Source organism: Podarcis cretensis (genome assembly GCF_951804945.1).
Source record: "Podarcis cretensis genome assembly, chromosome: 13".
NCBI lineage: Eukaryota > Metazoa > Chordata > Lepidosauria > Squamata > Lacertidae > Podarcis > Podarcis cretensis.
This window is the reverse complement of record NC_137182.1, coordinates 1,099,843-1,121,565: the sequence shown is the minus strand read 5'-3', so window position 1 is coordinate 1,121,565 and position 21,723 is coordinate 1,099,843. Positions and strand designations below refer to the sequence as shown.

Here is a 21,723-nt window from a genome sequence, read left to right as displayed (position 1 = left end):
ACGGGGGTCCTACAGTGGACTCCTCCATATCCTAATTCATTCTTCTCTAACCTGGTGCCCTCCATCCCTTTTGGACTACCACTTGCCGGTTGGGGATGATGGGAGTTGTCCAAAACATCTGGTGGGCACCAGGTTGGTGAAGGCTGTCCTGGTTATTTCCCGGCTTGCAGGTTTTCTAAAAGCCTTATAGCAATTACATACTATTTTTAGGTACTGTTTAGGCTGTTTCCTTTTTTAAAAAAAAAATGTGGAGTTACGGGAAAGAGAAACCAGATTTGTCAGGCCAACCTGAGATCTGTGAAAAAGCAGGAGCAATTAAAAACCTGCACAAAGTATGCTTTATTCTCAGGCTGTGCTGCTGAGGGCTCCCTAAATGAGTGGGAGGGGGAATGAATCTGCTTTGGAAGAGTTAATCCCTGTGATATGCAAAATAAGAGCAGAGAGGCCAAATGGAATCTCTGCCTCTGTTCAGGCCTATAGGTAGATATATAAAAGGAAAAGGGATGAGAGAAGCCATCAGCAGCTAAAGCTTCATAGGAAAGAATGAGTTATGAGAAGGGGCAAAGGAAGTAGTAGGGGACCCTTCATTTGGCAGACACAAAAGAACACAGAAATGGCCACTATTTGAGCTTGCAGCCCACCATGCCACTGGTAGAATCCTGCCCACTCTAGCAAATGGTTTCAAACTGAGAGAGTGGAAATGGCAGTTGCAACCCTTCTAAGGCAGTGTTTCCCAACCTTGGGCCTCCAGCTGTTTTTGAACTACAATTCCCATCATCCCTGACCACTGGTCTTGCTAGCTAGGGATGATGGGAGTTGTAGGCCAATGGGAAACACTGCTCTAAGGCACCATCTCGGCTTGCTCAGGTGATCTACACGCCAGGTCAGTGTCCTGGTCAACTGAGCTTGTGCTTCAGAACCTGTTATGAATTTTTCTGCAGTGCAATGATGCATTTGATGTCTAGGGCTCTAGCTGATACATTGAGGCAAAAGGGGGTTTTCTAAAGGGAGCATCTTCCTTGTTTTTCTCTTTCACTTGGGCATCACAGCAGGAAGTGTGTTTTTCTGCATTTCCTCTAAGGAGCATCCATCCCCTATGAGAGAGGCTGGGCTGAGTGACTGTTCCAAGGTCACCTGGTGAGCATCATGATGGGGGGATTTGAACCCAGAGCTCTCTGGTTATGTTCCCCCTGTTCCATCTTTGCCACCCGTTCTTTTCTTGCTATGCTGGCTGTTCTCCAAAGCAACTGTACAACAGCCTGGTTTTCTTAAGACCAGCTGGCTTCTAACTGAAGTTTACAGGTGGTCCACAAACAGTGTTGTTGGTGTCTGGGAAATGTTGGAAACTGTCCAAGTGGGGCCAAGAAGCAAGGCCACTAGGAGGATGAGCATGCTTGCTAGCCTAGATGGAAGGAGACCACAAGGAAACCTGGGACTTTGCTAAGGTGAACCACTCTTTACTGTTGTTGGTAAAGCAGAGAATTGCTCTTCTCCACCCCTCCAAAAACCTGATTTCTTTTTGGAGAAGTTGGTCAATTTGTTCACTTCCTTCTCTGCCCAGTCAGAAGGAGTGATTTGTGTGCAGTGTTAGGCAAGTTCTGAAGGCAGGAGGAGCTTCCCGCAGGCTTAGAGCTGAGTTGGGAATTTGCGGACTGCTGTGTTCAGATAGACCAACCTGCCCCATAACCCCTTAGGCCCATAATGCTAAACTTGGTTTTAAATGTATCTGTTATCACAGTTGTGGTTATTGTGTGTCTCCGTACACACACATACACCCAAAACCTCAGGCCCCTTCCCCAAGGAACTTGCAACTTGCAATTGGCAGCAGGTGCCAATTGTCACTTAGAGGTCCTGGTGTGTAGCTGAAATTCTGAATGGTAAGGAAAATATCACATACGGTCTTTCCTTCTTACAAGGACTAGCAGTTCTTTTACTGTGGAACTAAATTTCACTAAATTAATCCCACGAAAGTGTGCATAGGGATTGTGCCTGAACCTGTGATTTAAAGATTTGTTTATCAGTTAAGCTTAAATAATCTACATATGGCCAGAACCAAACTCAGGATCCTTTGATATCTTCCCTGCAGCCTTATGCATCTTCACACAGAGGTTAGCCAATCTGCAGTCAGCAGACATACAATTTTATTGCTGGTGAGGTTTTGGTAATCTGCAGATAGGTTGAATCTTAATTGCTAAATCATCCGAAATGCGGGACATTGGCCAGTGAAAAACCTGGTTATCTGTTGTTGGGCCTAACTTTACAACTTCAGTGTAACTTGTGTGTTTGTGTGTGTTGGCCCACGCGGCCCTAAACTCACTATTGCCAACCTAGTGTCTCCAGAAAATTCAGACTACGGCTCCCATCAGCCTCAACCAGCACAAACTGATGTGTGGTGTGTTGGGAACATGGCTGGCTGGGACCGCTCTGGAGGGCATCAGGTTAGGGAAAGCTGCCCTAAGCAGTGCTGTGTACAGCACTGATTACACAATAGAACTCCCACCAGCAGTACTGAAAATGATCATGACCTTTCCTCTTTGGCTCACTGTTGATTTTTACTTTCCCCCCTTAGTTATAGATGCTCTTCTGTTTCAGATTTCTAAAGCTAGTAGTGAAAGACCTAGGTAAGGCACGAGTGTGTGTTGCTGTTTGCATGCTAGTGGCTCTTTCTCTGCCTTGTGTGGTTTGCATTTTGTAGTGGTCTGTCAAGAGTGCTCATTGTCGTGTGTGTGTGTCCGTGTCCGTCCCCCAAGTGGGGGTCCAATCCCAGTGACCATCTGTTTCCATAATATCACCAGTCATTTTACAAAGTTTGCTTTGTAAAGGTTATTGCCTGGTATATGCATCAGCAGGCATTTTGCCATAGCATCCTCTCGTAGCTGAATAGGATGACAGCAATTCCTGGTACAGAAAATCAGAGGCCAGATTCTTCTTTTCGGGGTGGGGGCAAAAGCTTCTTTTCAGCTTTCGGGGGGGGGGACAAGAGGGGGAATAACACAGTGGGAGGACATAGACTTTGTACACAGAAGTCCCTCTCAGTCCCAGGCCTCTTAGGACATTCACAGAAGAATGTGAGTGTCTCCATTTGCAAGTGCTGGAGAGAAGATGGCTTCACCCTATTGGGCCAACACTTGTGCAGGAAGGCCTCATCCTGCAGGATACTCAGTGGGAGAGGATCCTGCAGTGTTCTTCAGCCTTGGGTCCCCAGATGTTGTTGGACCGCAACTCCTACCATCCCTGACCATAGGCTAAGCTGGCTGCGGATGGTGGGTTTTGTCATTCAACAGCATATGGGGACCCAAGGTTGAAGAATGCTGCTTACCTGTGGGTTGTTGGACTCCCACCTCCCAGCTGGCATAGCCAATCCATGGTCAGGGATGATAGGAGTTGGAGCCCAGCAACAGATTCCTCACCCCTCCTGTAGGAGAAATCTGGGCTGGTGAAGAGGGGAGGCACGACGGTGAGATAAAGTCCCAGCAGACTAGGCTTCCCCGTTCGCTCCCAAAGCCCACCCACAGACTCACAAAGAGCTGGGAAATTGTAAGAGCCTGGAGGAACTTGCTGACACAGTTCTTGTGGAGCTCCAGTTTGAAATAGAAAGTGCTTTCGTGATTATTGCAGGGGAGATCCTAGCTCAGGGGTCGAACTCTGCCCACCAAATGCCCCAGGTTCAGTGCTCAGCATCTCTAGCCAAATGATCTCGCATAGGAAGGCCAGTTGCCATCTGAGAGAGCTGCCACCACTCTTGGGTAGACCAGCCTTCCCCAGCCTGTCACTACCCAGATGCCTCCTGCCATTCTTGCTGTGGCTGATGGGAATTGCAGTCCAAAATGGCCCTAAGGCAGAGGGGAGTTGTATCCAGAATATCTGGAGAGCACAAGTTTGGGGAAAGTAAACAATATTGTGTTAAAGGGACCAATGATCTGACTCAGTATAAGATTGCTGCTTGAGTTGGATGCTGGTGGAACCTACCAAGAGAAAAATGTTTTATGCTTAATTGCAAAACATTGAAGGAGGCAAAATCTGTCTGTTTCACAGACCGCTGGTGGGGTGCCCCACATGAGCTGCAGTTTGGGACCAGAATTTCTTCCATGTCTCTTCATAATTTCATTGCATAGGGTGTTTTACTTATCTCTATATAAAGGATGATCAGTTTGATTTCTCCTGGGATTGCTGTCTCATTTTAACCTTGCCTGCCTATGTGTCCTTATAAGCAACACCAACAGCATTGAAGCTGTCAGCATAGACTCCATGAAACATTGTCAGCTTTCATATTTAGCTCTGTACATCCTTGATGACTTGTGTTGACTATAGCAGAGGCCTTAGAAGAGGTCTGCCTATTGGCTTTTTAGCAGGATGTAGACCAGCGTGATCCCCGTGGCCGGACCTCATTGCATCTTGCTGTTTCTTTGGGATACATCGAGTCTGTCAGAGTCCTCCTGCGGCATAAAGCAGATGTCACCAAAGAAAATGCACAGGGATGGACAGGTAAGGGGTTGCAGCAAGGCATGTTTGCAGCAAAAGGGAGGAGAACAGAGGAAGAACTTCAGGAAGGGCCTAGACCAGTGTTGGGCAGAAGGTAAAGCTGTTGGTCTACTAGTCAATCGCTTGTTGATTTGGTGCTTCAAGGAACCACCGACTTGGATTCCTGGGCAAGGAATTCCAATTCCCACTTGTTTAAATAGGGCACCAACAACACAGTTCCCACTACCCTTTAAATTAGACTTTTGAAACAAAGAAAGCTTGGGTTAAGCAGGCGTGAACTTTTGTAGGACAGGTTTATGAGCTCCAGTTTAGTTCTGGTACTGAAAACAGCTCAGAGGCACTCTGCTCTTTCATTCTAGTGTTACGTCTTTTGCACGTGACTCTGTTTGATAAATTTGGGGACTCCAGTAACAAAAGGAAAAGTAGATCTGACCAGGCTAAAGCATGCCTATTCTAGGCCTAGATGTTTCTATGCTTTCAGCAGAAGGTGTAGGCAGGCCCTGGAACTTCTGAGGATGGCTGTCCAGGGAGCTAAGAAAGTTCCAGAAAAGCAGTAGTGAAAGTTCATGTTCTTGTTTAAACTGGCTCACTAGTTGCCAAGTATCCAGCAAGATGTGAATCCCTTTCCCTCTCTCTTAGCTTCCCTCTGTTTGTCTTTTTTCCAGTCTTGCATGAAGCTGTCAGCACAGGGGATCCTGAGATGGTCCACATGATCCTGCAACATAGGGATTACCACCAGACGTCCACCACTCTTGGTGGGGTCCCAGAATTGCTCCAAAAAATTAATGAGGTAAATAGAGAGGCATGAATGATGCCTATTTAACTTGCCAGTTCTTTTTAATTCCATAACCTTCATTTAAAAAGCCATAGATAGGCCTCAGCTCAGTTATAGACGAGATGTAAAATTTCTGAGAAAACCCTGGGGGGAAGCTACCCATTCTTTAGTTGAGCATGCTCGCAATAAGTGCATGCAGGGTTGCAACCTCAATGGTATGAGTGTTTTAAATTGCTGCTTAATACAGATGACTGGGAGATTGACTTCTGAGTTGTTGTTTAGTCATTTAGTCGTGTCCGACTCTTCGTGACCCCATGGACCAGACTACGCCAGGCACTCCTGTCTTCCACTGCCTCCCGCAGTTTGGTCAGACTCATGCTGGTAGCTTCGAGAACACTGTCCAACCATCTCATCCTCTGTCGTCCCCTTCTCCTTGTGCCCTCTATCTTTCCCAACATCAGGGTCCTTTCCAGGGAGTCTTCGCTTCTAGTGAGGTGGCCAAAGTATTGGAGCCTCAGCTTCACGATCTGTCCTTCCAGTGAGCACTCAGGGCTAATTTCCTTAAGAATGGATGTGTTTGATCTTCTTGCAGTCCATGAGACTCTCAAGAGTCTCCTCCAGCACCAGAATTCAAAAGCATCAATTCTTTGGCGATCAGCCTTCTTTATGGTCCAGCTCTCCCTTCCATACATCACTACTGGGAAAACCATGGCCTCAGCTACATGATCTGTCCATCCAGTGAGCACTCAGAGCTGATTTCTTTAAGAATGGATGCATTTGATCTTCTTGCAGTCCATGAGACTCTCAAGAGTCTCCTCCAGCACCAGAATTCAAAAGCATCAATTCTTTGGCGATCAGCCTTCTTTATGGTCCAGCTCTCACTTCCATACATCACTACTGGGAAAACCATGGCTTTAACTATACGGACCTTTGTTGGCGAGGTGATGTCTCTGCTTTTTAAGATGCTGTCTAGGTTTATCATCGCTTTTCTCCCAAGAAACAGGCATCTTTTAATTTCGTGACTGCTCATCTGCAGTGATCATGGATCCCAAGAAAGTAAAATCTCTCACTGCCTCCATTTCTTCCCCTTCTATTTGCCAGGAGGTGATGGCACCAGTGGCCATGATCTTGGTTTTTTTGATGTTGAGCTTCAGACCATATTTTGCGCTCTCCTCTTTCACCCTCATTAAAAGGTTATTTAATTCCTCCTCACTTTCTGCCATCAAGGTTGTGTCATCTGCATATCTGAGGTTGTTGATATTTCTTCTGGCAATCTTAATTCCGGTTTGGGATTCATCCAGCCCAGCCTTTGGCATGATGAATTCTGCATATAAGTTAAATAAGCAGGGAGACAGTATACAGCCTTGTTGTACTTCTTTCCCAATTTTGAACCAATCAGTTGTTCCATATCCAGTTCTAACTGTAGCTTCTAGTCCCACATAGAGATTTCTCAGGAGACAGATGAGGTGATCAGGCACTCCTATTTCATTAAGAACTTGCCATAGTTTGCTGTGGTCGACACAGTCAAAAGCTTTTGCATAGTCAATGAAGCAGAAGTAGATGTCTTTCTGGAACTCTCTAGCTTTCTCCATAATCCAGCACATGTTTGCAATTTGGTCTCTGGTTCCTCTGCCCCTTCAAAATCCAGCTTGCACTTCTGGGAGTTCTCGGTCCACATACTGCTTGAGCCAGCCTTGTAGAATTTTAAGCATAACTTTGCTAGCGTGTGAAATGAGTGCAATTGTGCGGTAGAATCATAGAATAGAATCATAGAGTTGGAAGAGACCACAAGGGCCATCGAGTCCATCCCCCTGCCAAGCAGGAAACACCATCAGAGCACTCCTGACATATGGTTGTCAAGCCTCTGCTTAAAGACCTCCAAAGAAGGAGACTCCACCACACTCCTTGGCAGCAAATTCCACTGTCAAACAGCTCTTACTGTCAGGAAGTTCTTCCTAATGTTTAGGTGGAATCTTTTTTCTTGTAGTTTGGAACCATTGCTCCGTGTCCACTTCTCTGGAGCAGCAGAAAACAACCTTTCTCCCTCCTCTATGTGACATCCTTTTATATATTTGAACATGGCTATCATATCACCCCTTAACCACCTCTTCTCCAGGCTAAACATGCCCAGCTCCCTTAGCCGTTCCTCATAAGGCATTGTTTCCAGGCCTTTGACCATTTTGGTTGCCCTCCTCTGGACACGTTCCAGTTTGTCAGTGTCCTTCTTGAACTGTGGTGCCCAGAACTGGACACAGTACTCCAGGTGAGGTCTGACCAGAGCAGAATACAGTGGCACTATTACTTCCCTTGATCTAAATGCTATACTCCTATTGATGCAGCCCAGAATTGCATTGGCTTTTTTAGCTGCCGCGTCACACTGTTGGCTCATGTCAAGTTTGTGGTCAACCAAGACTCCTAGATCCTTTTCACATGTACTGCTCTCAAGCCAGGTGTCACCCATCTTGTATTTGTGCCTCTCATTTTTTTTGCCCAAGTGCAATACTTTACATTTCTCCCTGTTAAAATTCATCTTGTTTGTTTTTTTTTTTAAATAATATTTTATTAAGTTTTCTCAAGAATAAAGACCACAAAGATAACAAATAAAAACCAACATCAGAGACAGAAAAAGAAAAATTACAGTAATCAAAAATCAAAAATTCCACACAAAAAACAAAAAGATAAGAAAAATAAAAATAAAAATCTCTCCTTTCAAATTCTCAACATTCTTTAACTTATTTTCCTGACTTCCTCTCACCTCCCTCCTTGTATTCCATTTTAAATTTAATTCAGCAAATTCATAGCCACTTGTCTTACCCTTAATTATATATCCCCATGTGATATTTACCTCATATTTTCATTTATAATCAACCCATTCTTACAAATTCTTATTTCCCCAATTTTATCTTGTCCTCAAATCTTTAAAATTCTTAGATTTAAACCATTGCTAAAGCCAATTACTTCCTTTCCAGCATCTCAGTATTTCATTAGAATTACACTAATTCCATAAATATGAATTTATTACAAAAGCATTTCTCATTTTAAGTTTCTCCAACGTCCCTTTTCCTGGTTCCGGATAATGTCAGTCCTTAAGTCTTTAACCCTTGTCAGTCCGGCGTTCTAATATCTGAGGCACTCAAGTCACCTCCAGGCCCCCTCTGCGAGTTTTCTTGTTTCTGTTTGTAGTTACATAGATCCTTGTTTGTTTTGGCCCAGTTCTCTAATCTGTCAAGGTCGTTTTGAAGTGTGATCCTGTCCTCTGGGGTGTTAGCCACCCCTCCCAGTTTGGTGTCATCTGCAAATTTGATCAGGATGCCCTTGAGTCCATCATCCAAGGCGTTGATAAAGATGTTGAATAAGACAGAACCCTGTGGCACCCCACTAGTCACTCTTCTCCAGGATGAAGAGGAACCATTGATGAGCACCCTTTGGGTTCGGTCAGTCAGCCAGTTACAAATCCACTGAGTGGTAGCATAGTCAAGTCCGCATTTTACCAGCTTCTTTACAAGAATATCATGGGGCACCTTGTCAAATGCCTTGCTGAAATCAAGGTAGGCTACATCCACTGCGTTCCCTTTGTCTACCAGGGTTGTAATTCTGTCAAAAAACGAGATCAGGTTAGTCTGACATGACTTATTTTTCAGAAATCCATGCTGACTATTGGTGATCACAGTATTCCTTTCTAGGTGCTCACAGACTGTTTGCTTAATGATCTGCTCCAGAATCTTCCCTGGTATTGATGTCAGACTGACTGGGCGGTAATTATTTGGGTCCTCTCTTTTCCCCTTTTTGAAAATAGGGACAACATTTGCCCTCCTCCAGTCTGCCGGGACTTCGCCTGTTCTCCGGGAATTCTCAAAGATGACTGCCAGTGGTTCTGAGATCACATCTGCCAGTTCTTTTAATACTCTTGGATGCAGTTCATCTGGCCCTGGAGACTTGAATACATCTAAACTAGCCAAGTATTCTTGTACTATCTCCATAGTTATTCTGGGCTGTGTTTCCTCTGCTGAATCATTTGCTCCAAATTCGGTAGTTGGAGCATTCTTTGAACTGCCCTTCTTTGGGATTGGGATGTAGACTGATCTTCTCCAATCCTCTGGCCACTGCTGAGTTTTCCAGATTTGCTGGCATATTGAGTGTAGCACCTTAACAGCATCATCTTTTAAAATTTTAAATAGTTCAGCTGGAATATCATCACTTCCACTGGCCTTGTTATTAGCAGTGCTTTCTATTTGACTTCACTCTCCAGGATGTCTGGCTCAAGGTTAGCAACCACACTACCTAGGGTGCACGAGACATCCATATCTTTTTGGTATAATTCCTCTGTATATTCTTGCCACCTCTTCTTGATGTCTTCTGCTTCTGTTAGGTCCTTACCACCTTTGTCCTTTATTATCGTTGTCTTTGTACAAAATGTTCCTTTCATATCTCCAATTTTCTTGAACAGATCTCTAGTTTTTCCCATTCTGTTGTTTTCCTCTATTTCTTTGCATTGCTCGTTTAAGAAGGCCTTCTTGTCTCTCCTTGCTATTTTTTGGAAATCTGCATTCAATTTCCTGTATCTTTCACTATCTCCCTCGCATTTTGCTTGCCTTCTCCCCCCCGCTATTTGTAAGGCCTCGTTGGACAGCCACTTTGCTTTCTTGCATTTCCTTTTCATTGGGATGGTTTTCGTTGCTGCCTCCTGTATGATGTTATGAGCCTCCATCCATAGTTCTTCAGGCACTCTGTCCACCAAATCTAAATCCTTAAACCTGTTCCTCACTTCCACTGTGTATTCATAAGGGATTTGACTTATATTCTATCTTACCGGCCCAGTGGTTTTTCCTACTTGTTTAAGCTGGAATTTTGCTATAAGAAGCTGATGATCTGAGCCACAGTCAGCTCCAGGTCTTGTTTTTGTTGACTGTATTGAGCTTCTCCATCTTTGGCTGCAGAGAATATAATCAATCTGATTTTGATGCTGCCCATCTGGTGATGTCCATGTGTAGAGTCGTCTCTTGTGTTGTTGGAAAAGAGTGTTTGTGATGACCAGCTTGTTCTCTTGGCAGAACTCTATTAGCCTTTGCCCTGCTTCGTTTTGAACTCCAAGGCCAAACTTCCCAGTTGTTCCTTTTATCTCTTGACTCCCTAACAATCCCCTATAATGAGAAGAGCATCCTTCTTTGGTGTCATTTCTAGAAGGTGTTGTAAGTCTTCATAGAATTGGTCAGTTTCAGTTTCTTCAGCACCAGTAGTTGGTGCATAAACTTGGATAAACGGTCTGCCTTGGATTCGTATCAAGATCATTCTGTCATTTTTGAGATTGCATCCCAGTACAGCTTTCTCCACTCTTTTGTTGACTATGAGGGCCACTCCATTTCTTTTACGGGTTTCTTGCCCACAGTAGTAGATATGATGGTCATCCGAACTGAATTTGCCCATTTCCGTCCATTTTAGTTCACTGATGCCCAGGACGTCAATATTTATTCTTGCCTTCTCATTTTTGACCACATCCAACTTACCAAGGTTCATGGTTCTTACATTCCAGGTTCCTACGCAATATTTTTCTTTACAGCATTGGACTTTCCTTTCGCTTCCAGGCATATCCGCAACTGAGCGTCCTTTCGGCTTTGGCCCAGCCGCTTCATCAGCTCTGAATCTACTTGTACTTGTCCTCCGCTCTTCCTCAGTAGCATGTTGGACGTCTTCCGACCTGAGGGGCTCATCTTCCAGTGTCATAACTTTTATATGCCTGTTGTCTTTGTCCATGGAGTTTTCTTGGCAGGAATACTGGAGTGGCTTGCCGGTTCCTGCTCCAGGTGGATCACGTTTGGTCAAAACTCTCCACTATGACCTGTCCATCTTGGGTGGCCCTGCACGGCATAGCTCATAGCTTCTCTGAGTTATTCAAGCCCCTTCACCACGGCAAGGCAGTGATCCATGAAGGGGACTTCTGAGTAGATGTACATAAAATTGTGCTCAAGGTTATGAAGTGGGGTGTTGCGGTCATTGGAGGAACACAGTGAAAAGAACAGCAGATGCCTAATACTTCTGTCTAATGTCTTCATGCAACAGCAGCGGGGAACCTTCGGTCACTGGCCTTACTGGGCCCTTCTGACCTCTCCACTTGGCCAAGCCATACCCACCTGCTGCCATATATGAGATCAGTTGTGTGTCTTATAAAGTCATGGCTGGTGAAAGCGCTTTGAAGCCTCAGCTATTGGGTGATTGTTGAAGCTTCAAATCACAGGGATTTTTGCAAGCCTCAAAGATCAGCGGGTGGTAAGAGCTTAAAGAGCACCCAGAACAGCCAATCGCCTGCTGTTCATCTGTGTGTTGACCAAGTTCTCTTTATGAAACCACTTAATGATGTGGCCACTTCATCATCATGAGGCCTGCAGGCTGCAAGTTCCATGCCATTTGTGCAATACTGCATTCATTTCATTTTAAAGTAACACATTGGATTTTATAGGCCCTACCCCAGTCTGAATCACACATCACAACTGTGCTCTTTTCCCTCCTCCAACAGACACCAGATTTTTATGTGGAAATGAAATGGGAATTCACCAGTTGGGGTACGTTCAAATTAAATTTCCTTCTCTTTTCTTTGAGGCTGTGTATTTCCTTTTGTGTTCAGTTCACTCTTACTGGGACTTGCTTGTTTTCAGTTATGTTGCACTATGTCTATGTGTCTGTCCTACCAAAACTCCCTAAGAGCCCCCAAAGGGTCTGTGTTTAACCTGAGTGCACATATACAAACCACATGCTAGATAGTGAACCACAAGAGGTGAGAGCATCTTCCCTACAAGGAAAGGCTATATCAGGGATGAGGAACATGCTGCTCTGCACACCCTGTTGGGCTACAGCTCCTGTTCTCCTGGCCCTTGCCAAGGCTGGCTGCTGCTGGTGGGAGTTGGGAGTTCAGCAGCATCTGGAGGGACTGCAGGGTCCTCACCTGCCCGCCTGCCGCCACCCAGTTTAGGAAAAAGCATGATTGGAAAGGGGCTTGCCAGATGTTTGTGAGTTCATGGGTGGTGCTGAGAGATTTTCCTTCCTTGTAATATTAGAACTTGGGGTGGGGTCCTCTAATGAAACTGATAGGGAGGAGATTCTGGACAGGTGAGAGAAAAGTCTGCAAAATGCAGATTTATTGTTTGGAATTGGATGCTGTAAGACAGCTAGCTACTGGGTTACGCGTATAGTGGTAAATTTTGACATGCAGCAGCTCGTCATGATGTTCCTGAAGCCTTGCTCTCTCCCAGTGCTGTGCTGCAGGTGGGATTCCTGGGACTCTCCAGGAGGCCAGTCCTGGAAGCAGAAGGCCAGACTCTGGGCCACGGGTTTGACCTCACAGGGGACCTTGGGCATTAGTGTCTTCTTTTGCAAAAGGTACTTTTCTTTTCTCTCCCGTTCTCCAACTACCAACAGTTCCGCTGGTTTCCAGAGTTTGCCCCAGCGATGTTTGCCGCATCTGGAAGAGCGGTGCAAAGCTGCGAGTTGACATCACACTGCTGGGATTTGAGAACATGAGCTGGGAACGAGGGAAGCGCAGTCTGATCTTCAGGGGGGAAGAAGGTAGGCAGAGAGGGCGACAGGGCTTGCAGGCAGGGCAAGAGGTGGGGCATTTCCATCAGTCAGAGGCACGACCAAAAGTGAACCCAGCAGTCTGTTGGAGGCAGAAAGTAAGGCTGCAATCCTAATAACCCCACTGAGTTCAATAGGGCTTACTCCTGAGTAAACATAGTTAGGATTGTGCTGTGAGTTGTGCAGGAAGACAGTCTCTCTGCAGTGGGGCAGGTAGAGGTGGAGTACATGGCCTCCGTGATAATCTTTGGGTTTTCCCCCCAAAGGCTTAAGAGTGCAACATGCATTTCTGGATTGACACCCAGGTGATGCCTCTTGCTCAGTAAAGCAAAAAGGCCTAACTGAAAACCTTTGTTTGTTTACAAAGCCCAGGAAATGGTGTTTTCATTCCACTTGAAGAAGGGCTCTGCAAAATTCAGAGCCCTTCACCTGAGTTGGCTCCATTAATGTCACCTGACCACATTAGGCCTTTACTATCCTTTGGGCACCCATTGTTGGCTATCACTGTCCTTGGTTATTGTTATTGGTCTACAGAGGAGTAAGCAGAATGTGCCTTGCAATGCTTCAGCTTCCCCAAGCTGTTGGGTTAAACAGTTCATAATGTTTTTTATTTATTCATTTATTTGTTGCATTTATGTGCCACCTTTTCCTCCAAGGAGCTCAAGGTGGTGTACATGGTTCTCCCTTCCTCATTTAGTCCCCACAACAACCCTGTAAGGTAGATTAGTCTGAGAGGCAAGGAATGGCCCAAGTTCATGTAGAGAGCTTCATGGCTGAGTGGGAATTTGAACCCTGGCTTGTCCCAGGGCCTAGTCAGACACTCTAACCTCCATCCCACACTGGCTCTCTGCCAAAAAAAAGACACACTCAAAGTGATGCACAGTAATATTATTTTGTTGAAAAAATAATCCAAAAGTATAAAGGAAAACATCAACCTTATACCATTTTAAACCCAGCAATCAGTTTAAAAACTAGGTGCTGCCTTCACACTTGGGAGTAGCTGCTCTTCCCCCAATGGATATCAATCCTGATATCCCCACAAGGTGAGTGAGTGAGCAGGCCATGCCTTGTCCCTAAAAGCTCGTCAGGTGGGCGAGGGAACTCACAGGAATTTCAACTTTTTGCTCCGCACCTGAACTCTTCAGTTGTGACTCCTGAGCCCTGTGTCTGTTGCTGAGCCTGTCATGTTACTTGCCCAAATAAAGATCACTCTCTTACTCCCAAGTAAGGGCCTTTGTGTGCATGTGCTGGCCAGGAGCCCAGAAAAGCATCTTCCTCCTCTCTCCAGATACTGGGAACTGGGCAGAGCTGATCGAGGTGAACCACGATGAGAAGGTGGTTGCCACAGAGCGCTTTGAGATCACCCAGCAAATCAAGCGCCTGACCTTGGACTCCATGACCCCAAAGACCAAGGAGGTGGAGAGGCGGCTCACCTCTCCCATCATCAGCACTTCCCTGGACACGAGGAACATTGCCTTTGAAAGGTGAGGAGGAGGAGGCCAGAGCTCTCAGGCTCTCCTTTGCCCTTTGGGAGGGAGGGACAAGGCTCAAGTTTGGGTCTCCAGCAGCTGTTCCCCAAGCAGCCTTGCCCAGCCTGGTGCCCTCCAGACATTTTGAACTGCAATGGCACCCCCATAAGTAAGGCTGCCTGGTTGGCTACCCCTCCCTAGATCTCACATAGCCCCAGTTTCAGAGTCTGGCACAGGGAGAGGAGGCATCCAGAGCTCCCCAACCCCTGTCTCTCCCCATATCCAAAGCCTCTGAGGAGGTGGAGGAAGCCTTCCCCTCTTCTCTTCTCTCTCTCTCTCTCTCTCTCTCTCTTCCTTATAAGAAACTATGCCAAGGCCACCATGGGGTGGTAATGGGCTCCCCTAGGTGCACGGGGGGCTGGTGGGAGTTTGAGTCGCTTCCTGGTTCTTTCCTTAAAGAGGTGGGTAGTGAATGTATGTATGTATGTATTTATATCTATCTGTCTGTCTGTCTGTCTGTCTGTCTGTCTTTCACATTTATATGCTGCTTTTTCTCCCAAGGTGCTCAAGTCCATGGTTCTCCTCCATGTACATGCTACCTCCATGTACATCATGCAACACCTCCACCTGGCACCCTCTTGGCTAGTTAACACTAACAGAGTCAGTTCTTGAGTTACAAACCCAATGGTCCTTGCTGTTGCACTTCCAACAGCCAGTTTGTAAAGGCAGCAGCACAGATTCTTTGATAGCTTCCTGTCTCTTGCAGAAATACGTCTGGCTTCTGGGTCTGGAGAACTGAGAAGAGTGAATTGGTGAGCGATTATGATGCAAAGGTCAGTTGTTGCTCTTGTACTGATGTCCCTTTTCCCTGACAGCTAGGAGCCTTGCTCAGCATTTTAAGATTTCTCCAGGCGTTGCCCACAAATCTCCCCCTTCCACAGAGCTTTAATTTGCAGCCATGAGGACTTGACACCTGATGAAAAGTGCATGCAACCTGAAAACCTTTGCTTCTGATTCGGAAGAGTGGCATTAATGAGGTTCACAAGGCCTCAGATGGTCTGGGAAAAGCAAACACCAAATAATGGGCTTCATTGTCTCACAGTGTAAGCATGTACAGCTATCTGACAAAAACATGGATTGGCAGTGTGCTCATGACAAGCAAAAGACAGGGTGAAATGAGCCTCTGGAACTCTCTGGGACCAGTTTCAGTGGCTTTAAGAAGAAATGTCCATTGGCAGCTTTAGGCAACATTCCAGAGAAATGCAGCCTCCATGTCAAGAAGCTTTAAATAGATTGGACAAGTTCACAAAGGAGAAGGCTATCAATGACGTTGTTTATTTGGAGGCAGTAAATGCTTCTGAATGCCAGTTGCTGGAAGCCACAGGAGGGGAGGGGGCTCATGGCTTGCGTCCTGTGCTGTGGGCTTCCCCTGGAGGCGCCTGGTTGACCACTGTGAGAACAGGAGGCTGCACTGGGTGGGCCCCGGTTGGCCTGACCCAGCAGGGCTGTTATGCTCTTAGTTGGTTTTGATGATGGGATGTCTCTGAGAGGCATCAAGTGTTCCTCTTACACTATGAAGTTCTGCTTGAGAACGTAATGAGAGGTGTTTTGGCCTGCTGCTTTCAAAGGACGCAGTGGGCCTTTGGTACGGCTGTGGAGGTTCTTATGCAATTTTCCTTTTTTTCCTACCAGAATTACAGACACTCCAAATGACACAGGCTAGAATAGAATAGAATAGACTTTATTTGCATAGCCGACAGGCCATAGCATCACAGGACAAACACCAACAAAAATAAAACTTGGCAGAGGTAATAAAATAATAATAATAAAACGTGGTAATAATAATAATAATAAGATCCTAGGGGAGAAATCCAGGTAACGACACTGATGTCATTCAGATAGCAGCTCTCAGTCTCATTGCTCTCTCGATAAATTTGGCAACCTTCTCTGTTGTCAAGCTGTTCTGGTCGGCTAGGAGTGAGAACAATTTGGCTTCACAAGAGCGGCCCGGGATGGCAGATAGGAGCGGCGTAATGGTCTCGTCCCTGAGATCTTTATATAGGGAGCAAGACAAGAGGACGTGTGACACAGTCTCTACGTAGCCAGCTCCACAGGGGCAGAGCCGGTTCTCGAATGCTATTTTTTGATATCTACCTTCAAGAACAGCTGAGGGTAACATATTTAGTCTGGCAAGTGTAAAGGCCCATCTGAGTTTTGGAATGGTTAAGGTAGACAAATATGGTGCCCGAAAAGCAAAGTGGGAGGGGGGCAAATAAGCGTACCAAGCACTAAATTTCTTAATATAGGCCAGGTTATTCTGCTGCTCAATATCCTTCATGCGCTGGTCAATAAAGATTTTTGCCTTGGGGAGACCCATTTTCAGGAGATGCTGTGCTTGGAGGCCACATGTAAGTAGTTTTTGATGCACTACTTTGGACCACCGACTTCTATGAGCGTCTCGTACTGCTAGAGGTAGTAGTCCGGATGGGTTTAAATTTAAGCGAAGCCAATAGTTGAATGTTCTTAACCAGGTCCGGGTTTCGACGGAGAGGAGGCCAGTCTCCAGCCGTAGGGCCGCATTTGGTGCGCATGGTGGAACGGCTAGAATCTGTCTTAAAAATTTAGACTGGACCGTTTCAAGTGTGCGGCAATTATTTCCTGTCCAGATTTGGGCCCCGTAGAGTAATTGCGCCAAGGGTTTTGCTTGAAAGACCTCCAGAGCTGCTGGGATATGTCTGCCCCCCTTCGTAAAGTAAAAGCGAGACAGTATTTTGGCGCTTTGAGATGCTTTTTCCCTAGCATATTTATGATGGGCCTCCCAGGCCCCTGTTGACTGGAAAACTACTCCGAGGTATTTGAAGATTTTGACCTGTTCTATTGGCTGATTGTCCATCTCCCATCTGTGATGTCTATGTCTCCTAGCGAAGACCATGACTTTGGTTTTTTGGTGATTAACCACCAGTTGATCTCTCCTGCAGTAGGCTGAGAATTCTCTTAGTAACCTTTTGAGGCCTACTTTAGTTCGTGATAAGAGAACTGCGTCGTCTGCATAGAGGAGCGCTGAAATTGATTTTTCGGCCAATTTGGGGGCATGAAACTCCGGGGATGTTAGGTATTTGACCATGTCATTTATATATAAGTTGAATAAGGCCGGGGCTAAAATACAGCCCTGCTTGACGCCTTTGGTGGCTGGTACAGGGCCAATTAGTTGCCCATTTACTGAGGTTCTTACATATAACTTGGAGTCTTTATATAGGCTTTTTATCAAGAATAGTAATCTTTTGTCAATGTTGGTAGCATTGAGTTTAGCCCAAAGTTTGACTCGTGAGATTGAGTCAAAGGCCGCCTTCAGGTCAATAAATGCTGCGTATAGAGTCCCACGTGTTTTATTGACGTATTTGTCAATGAGGTGTGCTAATACGAAGCAATGGTCTATTGTTGTTCTGCCCTGTCTGAAGCCGGCTTGTTCCTCTGCCAAAACTGCCTCAGTTTCCGTCCAGTCGATTAGCTTGATGTGAAGGTGTTTGGCATACAGTTTGCTGGGGATAGTAAGGAGGCTAATGGGTCTATAGCTCGCTGGATCTGCCATAGGACCCTTTTTATAGATTGGAATAATTACTGCCTCTGTCCAGCAACCAGGTATTATGCCTGTTGAATCGATGTATGTAAATATTGACGCCATTATAGGAGCCCACCAGCTGATACTGTTCTTCATGAGCTCTGCTGGAATGTGGTCTATGCCCGGGGCTTTGTTGTTTTTCAGTTGGGCAATTAGTTTCCCCACCTCCTCTATGGAGACAGGAGGCCAATGTGGTAAGTTCTCGGAGTAGGAACTTGGCTCATTGTGCTGAGCTTTGTCGTCATAGAAGAGGGTTTGAAAATATTTCATCCATTCCTGGGGTTCTACAGTACATATGGGACCAATCCGCTCCTGGCCCAGGAGGCCCATAATGGTACGCCAGAAGGAGGTTGAGTCTTTCTCATTCGAAGCCTTCACTAAATTACACCAGGCCAATCTCTCAGCTTTTTGTTTTTTTACCTTTAATAGCTGTTTGTAGTTTCGTCTTGAATAGATGTAAACCATAAATAGCGAGGGAGCTCCAGTGTTTCTGTAATTCCGATAGGTTGATCTCAGGTGTTTCCTTGCTTGTCTACACTCCAAATCAAACCATCTCTCTTGATCCTTTGCCCGCTTTGTAACAGAATTAAGTATCTCGGTTGTTAAGAAGGTCTTTAGTCTTGCTAATAACTCGTTGAATGAGTCCATGGCCTTTTCCTCGGCATTAGCTGATACAATTGCTGAGTAGATGGTCTTCCCGTCTTCCGAATGGAGAAGATAAGTTAGCTCTGTATTGAGCATGGGGGTCCATTTAATTCTTCTGGGGGCCAGTGATCCCATATTAACGATGGGGGTGTAGTAAAGGTTAGCCGTGGGTTTGTTAAACGATGGGCCATTGAGCGCTAAAATTAGTGGGAGATGGTCGCTTTCGGTGTTATGTCCCACTTGAAAATTTGACACAGAGTTATAGGCGAATCTTGATATCAGAATATAGTCTATCACACTTCCTCCCATCTTTGAAAAATGGGTATACTCCCCTGGGCGATCCTCTTCCTTACTACCGTTTAATATCATCAGCTCCCTTCTTTTTGCGACCTGGGCTAGACATAGCCCCGAGAAGTTGCATTTATTATCTTTAGAAAGTCGTGAAACGCCTGCTTCGCTTGGACTTTCAGGGTCCTGAATCTGATTATATTGGCTGTAAAGATTGCTATCATCAATTCCCATACGGGCGTTGAAATCCCCCCCGATTATAATCGGTGTAGAAGGGTGGGAAGATTCTATGGACTCTAGGAATGCCTCTAACTCTGCCCAGTTAGCTTTCACTATAGATTTTTTTTGGCAGGGGGGCAGATAGACATTGACCACTACCAGTGCATCTCTCTTAAATTTGAGTAGGACTGCTGTGGCTAGTGAATTGCAGTTTGGGAGGGCTTTTAATGAATGTTCAAGCTCTGTGGAGATAAGGCTAGCTAAACCTCCACTAGGCCTACCTCCCCTCACAGATGGAGTAGCAAATAGGGAATGACAAGAATACCCATTGAACAGAATGGAGTGGCTGTGCCAGGTCTCCTGCAAGAGGATGATATCGAATCGCTTAAGAAACATTGCAAGTTGTTGATTGTTTTTCTTAGCGTGCCATCCTGCAATGTTCCAGGACAGCAGCTTTAATTCTTTGTCCCTCCATGGTGTAGATTTGTTGGGTCCACGGTGTCCAGTGACCCCTTTACATCTAAAAAAACACTCCCATTAAGTTTGTCAATAGGCATCTGCTGCATAAGGGAATGATTATCCATGACTCTTGGGGACTTAAGGGGGTGGTTTGGACTTGGGGGAGTAGCTATTTCATTTGGGGAGAGTTTTAGATAGTTGAACCAGGTACTCGGAGATGTGACAGTCTGTTTTAGTTTTGCCTTACCATACACCAGCGGGGGCTGCGATTGGTCTTCTGAATCTACACATTTAAAGGCGCCTCCCACCGTCCTCTTGTCCACTAGGCACTTGGGGGATATAGGCCGTGTGTGTGAGCCTTCCATAGTCTCAACATGGGCCTCCTTTTTGGTCAGTCTGCTTCTCAGGGTGTCCAGTCTAACCAAGATTTCCTTTTGGGCTGGCATCTGCAGTGACCAGAACCGATTTATTAGGGCATGTTCTTCTATGGAGAAAAAGTCCTCTCTGTCGTTCAAATGAAGTTGAGTCTCAACAAGGGCTATGTTTTCCTGCTGGTGCACTGGACTCTGGTTTTGCTGGTTTTGTTGCATATGCACTCTATCGTTTTGTTCCTCTGTTCCTGGTCTCCCTTCCCCCTTGGCCGCCAGTAGGGAGGTTAGCGGAGCTCTATTTTCAAAGATTCTTAATAAATCTATTCCTTTCTTTAAAAATAGATTTCTTGTTCTAAAGATGAAGTTGACCAGATTATGATCTGTGAAAGTGATCAGGGCACGGATTGAATGTCCATCTTGATATAGGTAGTCTATACTGTCTATGTCGGTTGCTTTAACTGCCCCAGGTAGAATGTTGTTTATAATAGTCAGCAGGTGCCTCACGCGGTCTATCCCTGTGCGAGGACCCAGTGGCTTTGGATAGTTCGTGAATACCATCTTTTCCGGGCTTAGGACCAGAATCCATTCTTTCTTTCTACTGGGGGCTTGGAGTTCCTGCGGGTTCCCGTCTATATTGGAGATCCCCGACTTACTTCTGTTTGCAGTTGCTACAGGGGTCCTGGGTGGGTTCAAGACAGGAGCATCCAGCTGTAGTTTGGTTGCTTTTGTCAGGCTGGGCGAACATAGGGGGAGAACAGCTGTGGGGGGGGGCTTATTTCTTTGAATGTTCTTGGGGAATTATTTTCACATATGGGGAAGGGTTTGATCTTTGGTGAGTCTCCCTTGTCAATCTCTTTGGTGCCTTGAGCTTTGATTTTTTTTTTGAGGGTATAGGAGGTGATGATAATAAGTTGAAGAGTTTCTGCCACTGTTTTTTGCTGATATGTTGGGTTTTTCTAGACGGCTTAAATTTTTTGATGTTTTTAGTTTTCTTCGTCTTGGGTTCCGGTTTTCTTTTGCGTGAGTTCTTTTTGGGTGGTATGTGGATTCTAGCATCTGAGTCCAGGATCTGATCTGTGGCTCTTTTTGCTTGTTTGAAATTCTCCACAAGCTAGCTGCACCCTCCAAAGAGCTTACTGTGCATATTATATATTGAGATGTTGTTGTTATTATTAAAATTTCTATACTGTGGATCACAGGGCAGTTTACAAAAATACATCCCATAGTAGCAAACAAAAACAGTACTCCCCCTCAGAGTTTATTTTTTTTTTTTATAATAATTTTTATTAATTTTCCAAACAAATAATAAGAACAGTATAGAACAGTATAACTTCAAGCTCATCAGTTCATACCCTTCTTTCTTTGACTCCCCCATACCTCCCCATCCCTGCATCCTTGTTTAATAATTCTTTAGCAACCCTTAGGTCCATTGTCTTAATTCCCTTTCATAAAAATTTCTTAAGTTTTTTTGTTTACTGCTGCAATTCTTTACTTCTTACCCCCTGACATCTTAACATTCCTCAATTTTGCAATTATTTTTAAGATATATTTTGAATTTCTTCCAGTCCTCTTCCACTGTCTCTTTCCCCTGGTCCCGGATTCTGCCCGTCATCTCGGCCAGTCCCATAAAGTCAATCACCTTTGTTTGCCATTCTTCCAGAGTAGGTAGTTCTTGCGTCTTCCAATACTTTGCCAGTAGAATTCTTGCTGCTGTAGTGGCATACATAAAGAAAATCCTATCCTTCCTTGGCACCACTTGGCCCACCATGCCCAAGAGGAAAGCCTCTGGTTTCTTAGGAAAAGTCCACTTAAGGACCTTCTTAATTTCAT

At 45.3% G+C, this 21,723-nt stretch overlaps 1 protein-coding gene across 5 annotated transcripts in view; it reads left to right on the top strand.

Moving 5' to 3' along the window:
• Positions 1-21,723, top strand: part of ANKRD13A (ankyrin repeat domain 13A) — a 42,180-nt gene that overhangs the window by 690 nt on the left and 19,767 nt on the right. For 3 of the 5 annotated variants that reach the window (XM_079949625.1, XM_079949627.1, XM_079949629.1), the window contains exons 2-7: positions 4,350-4,485; positions 5,148-5,272; positions 11,769-11,814; positions 12,668-12,814; positions 14,112-14,307; positions 15,059-15,125. In XM_079949625.1, the coding sequence (XP_079805751.1) occupies positions 4,350-4,485; positions 5,148-5,272; positions 11,769-11,814; positions 12,668-12,814; positions 14,112-14,307; positions 15,059-15,125 (717 nt within the window). The remainder of the gene's footprint in view (positions 1-4,349; positions 4,486-5,147; positions 5,273-11,768; positions 11,815-12,667; positions 12,815-14,111; positions 14,308-15,058; positions 15,126-21,723) is intronic. The other 2 variants (XM_079949626.1, XM_079949628.1) reach the window with 2 other exon arrangements.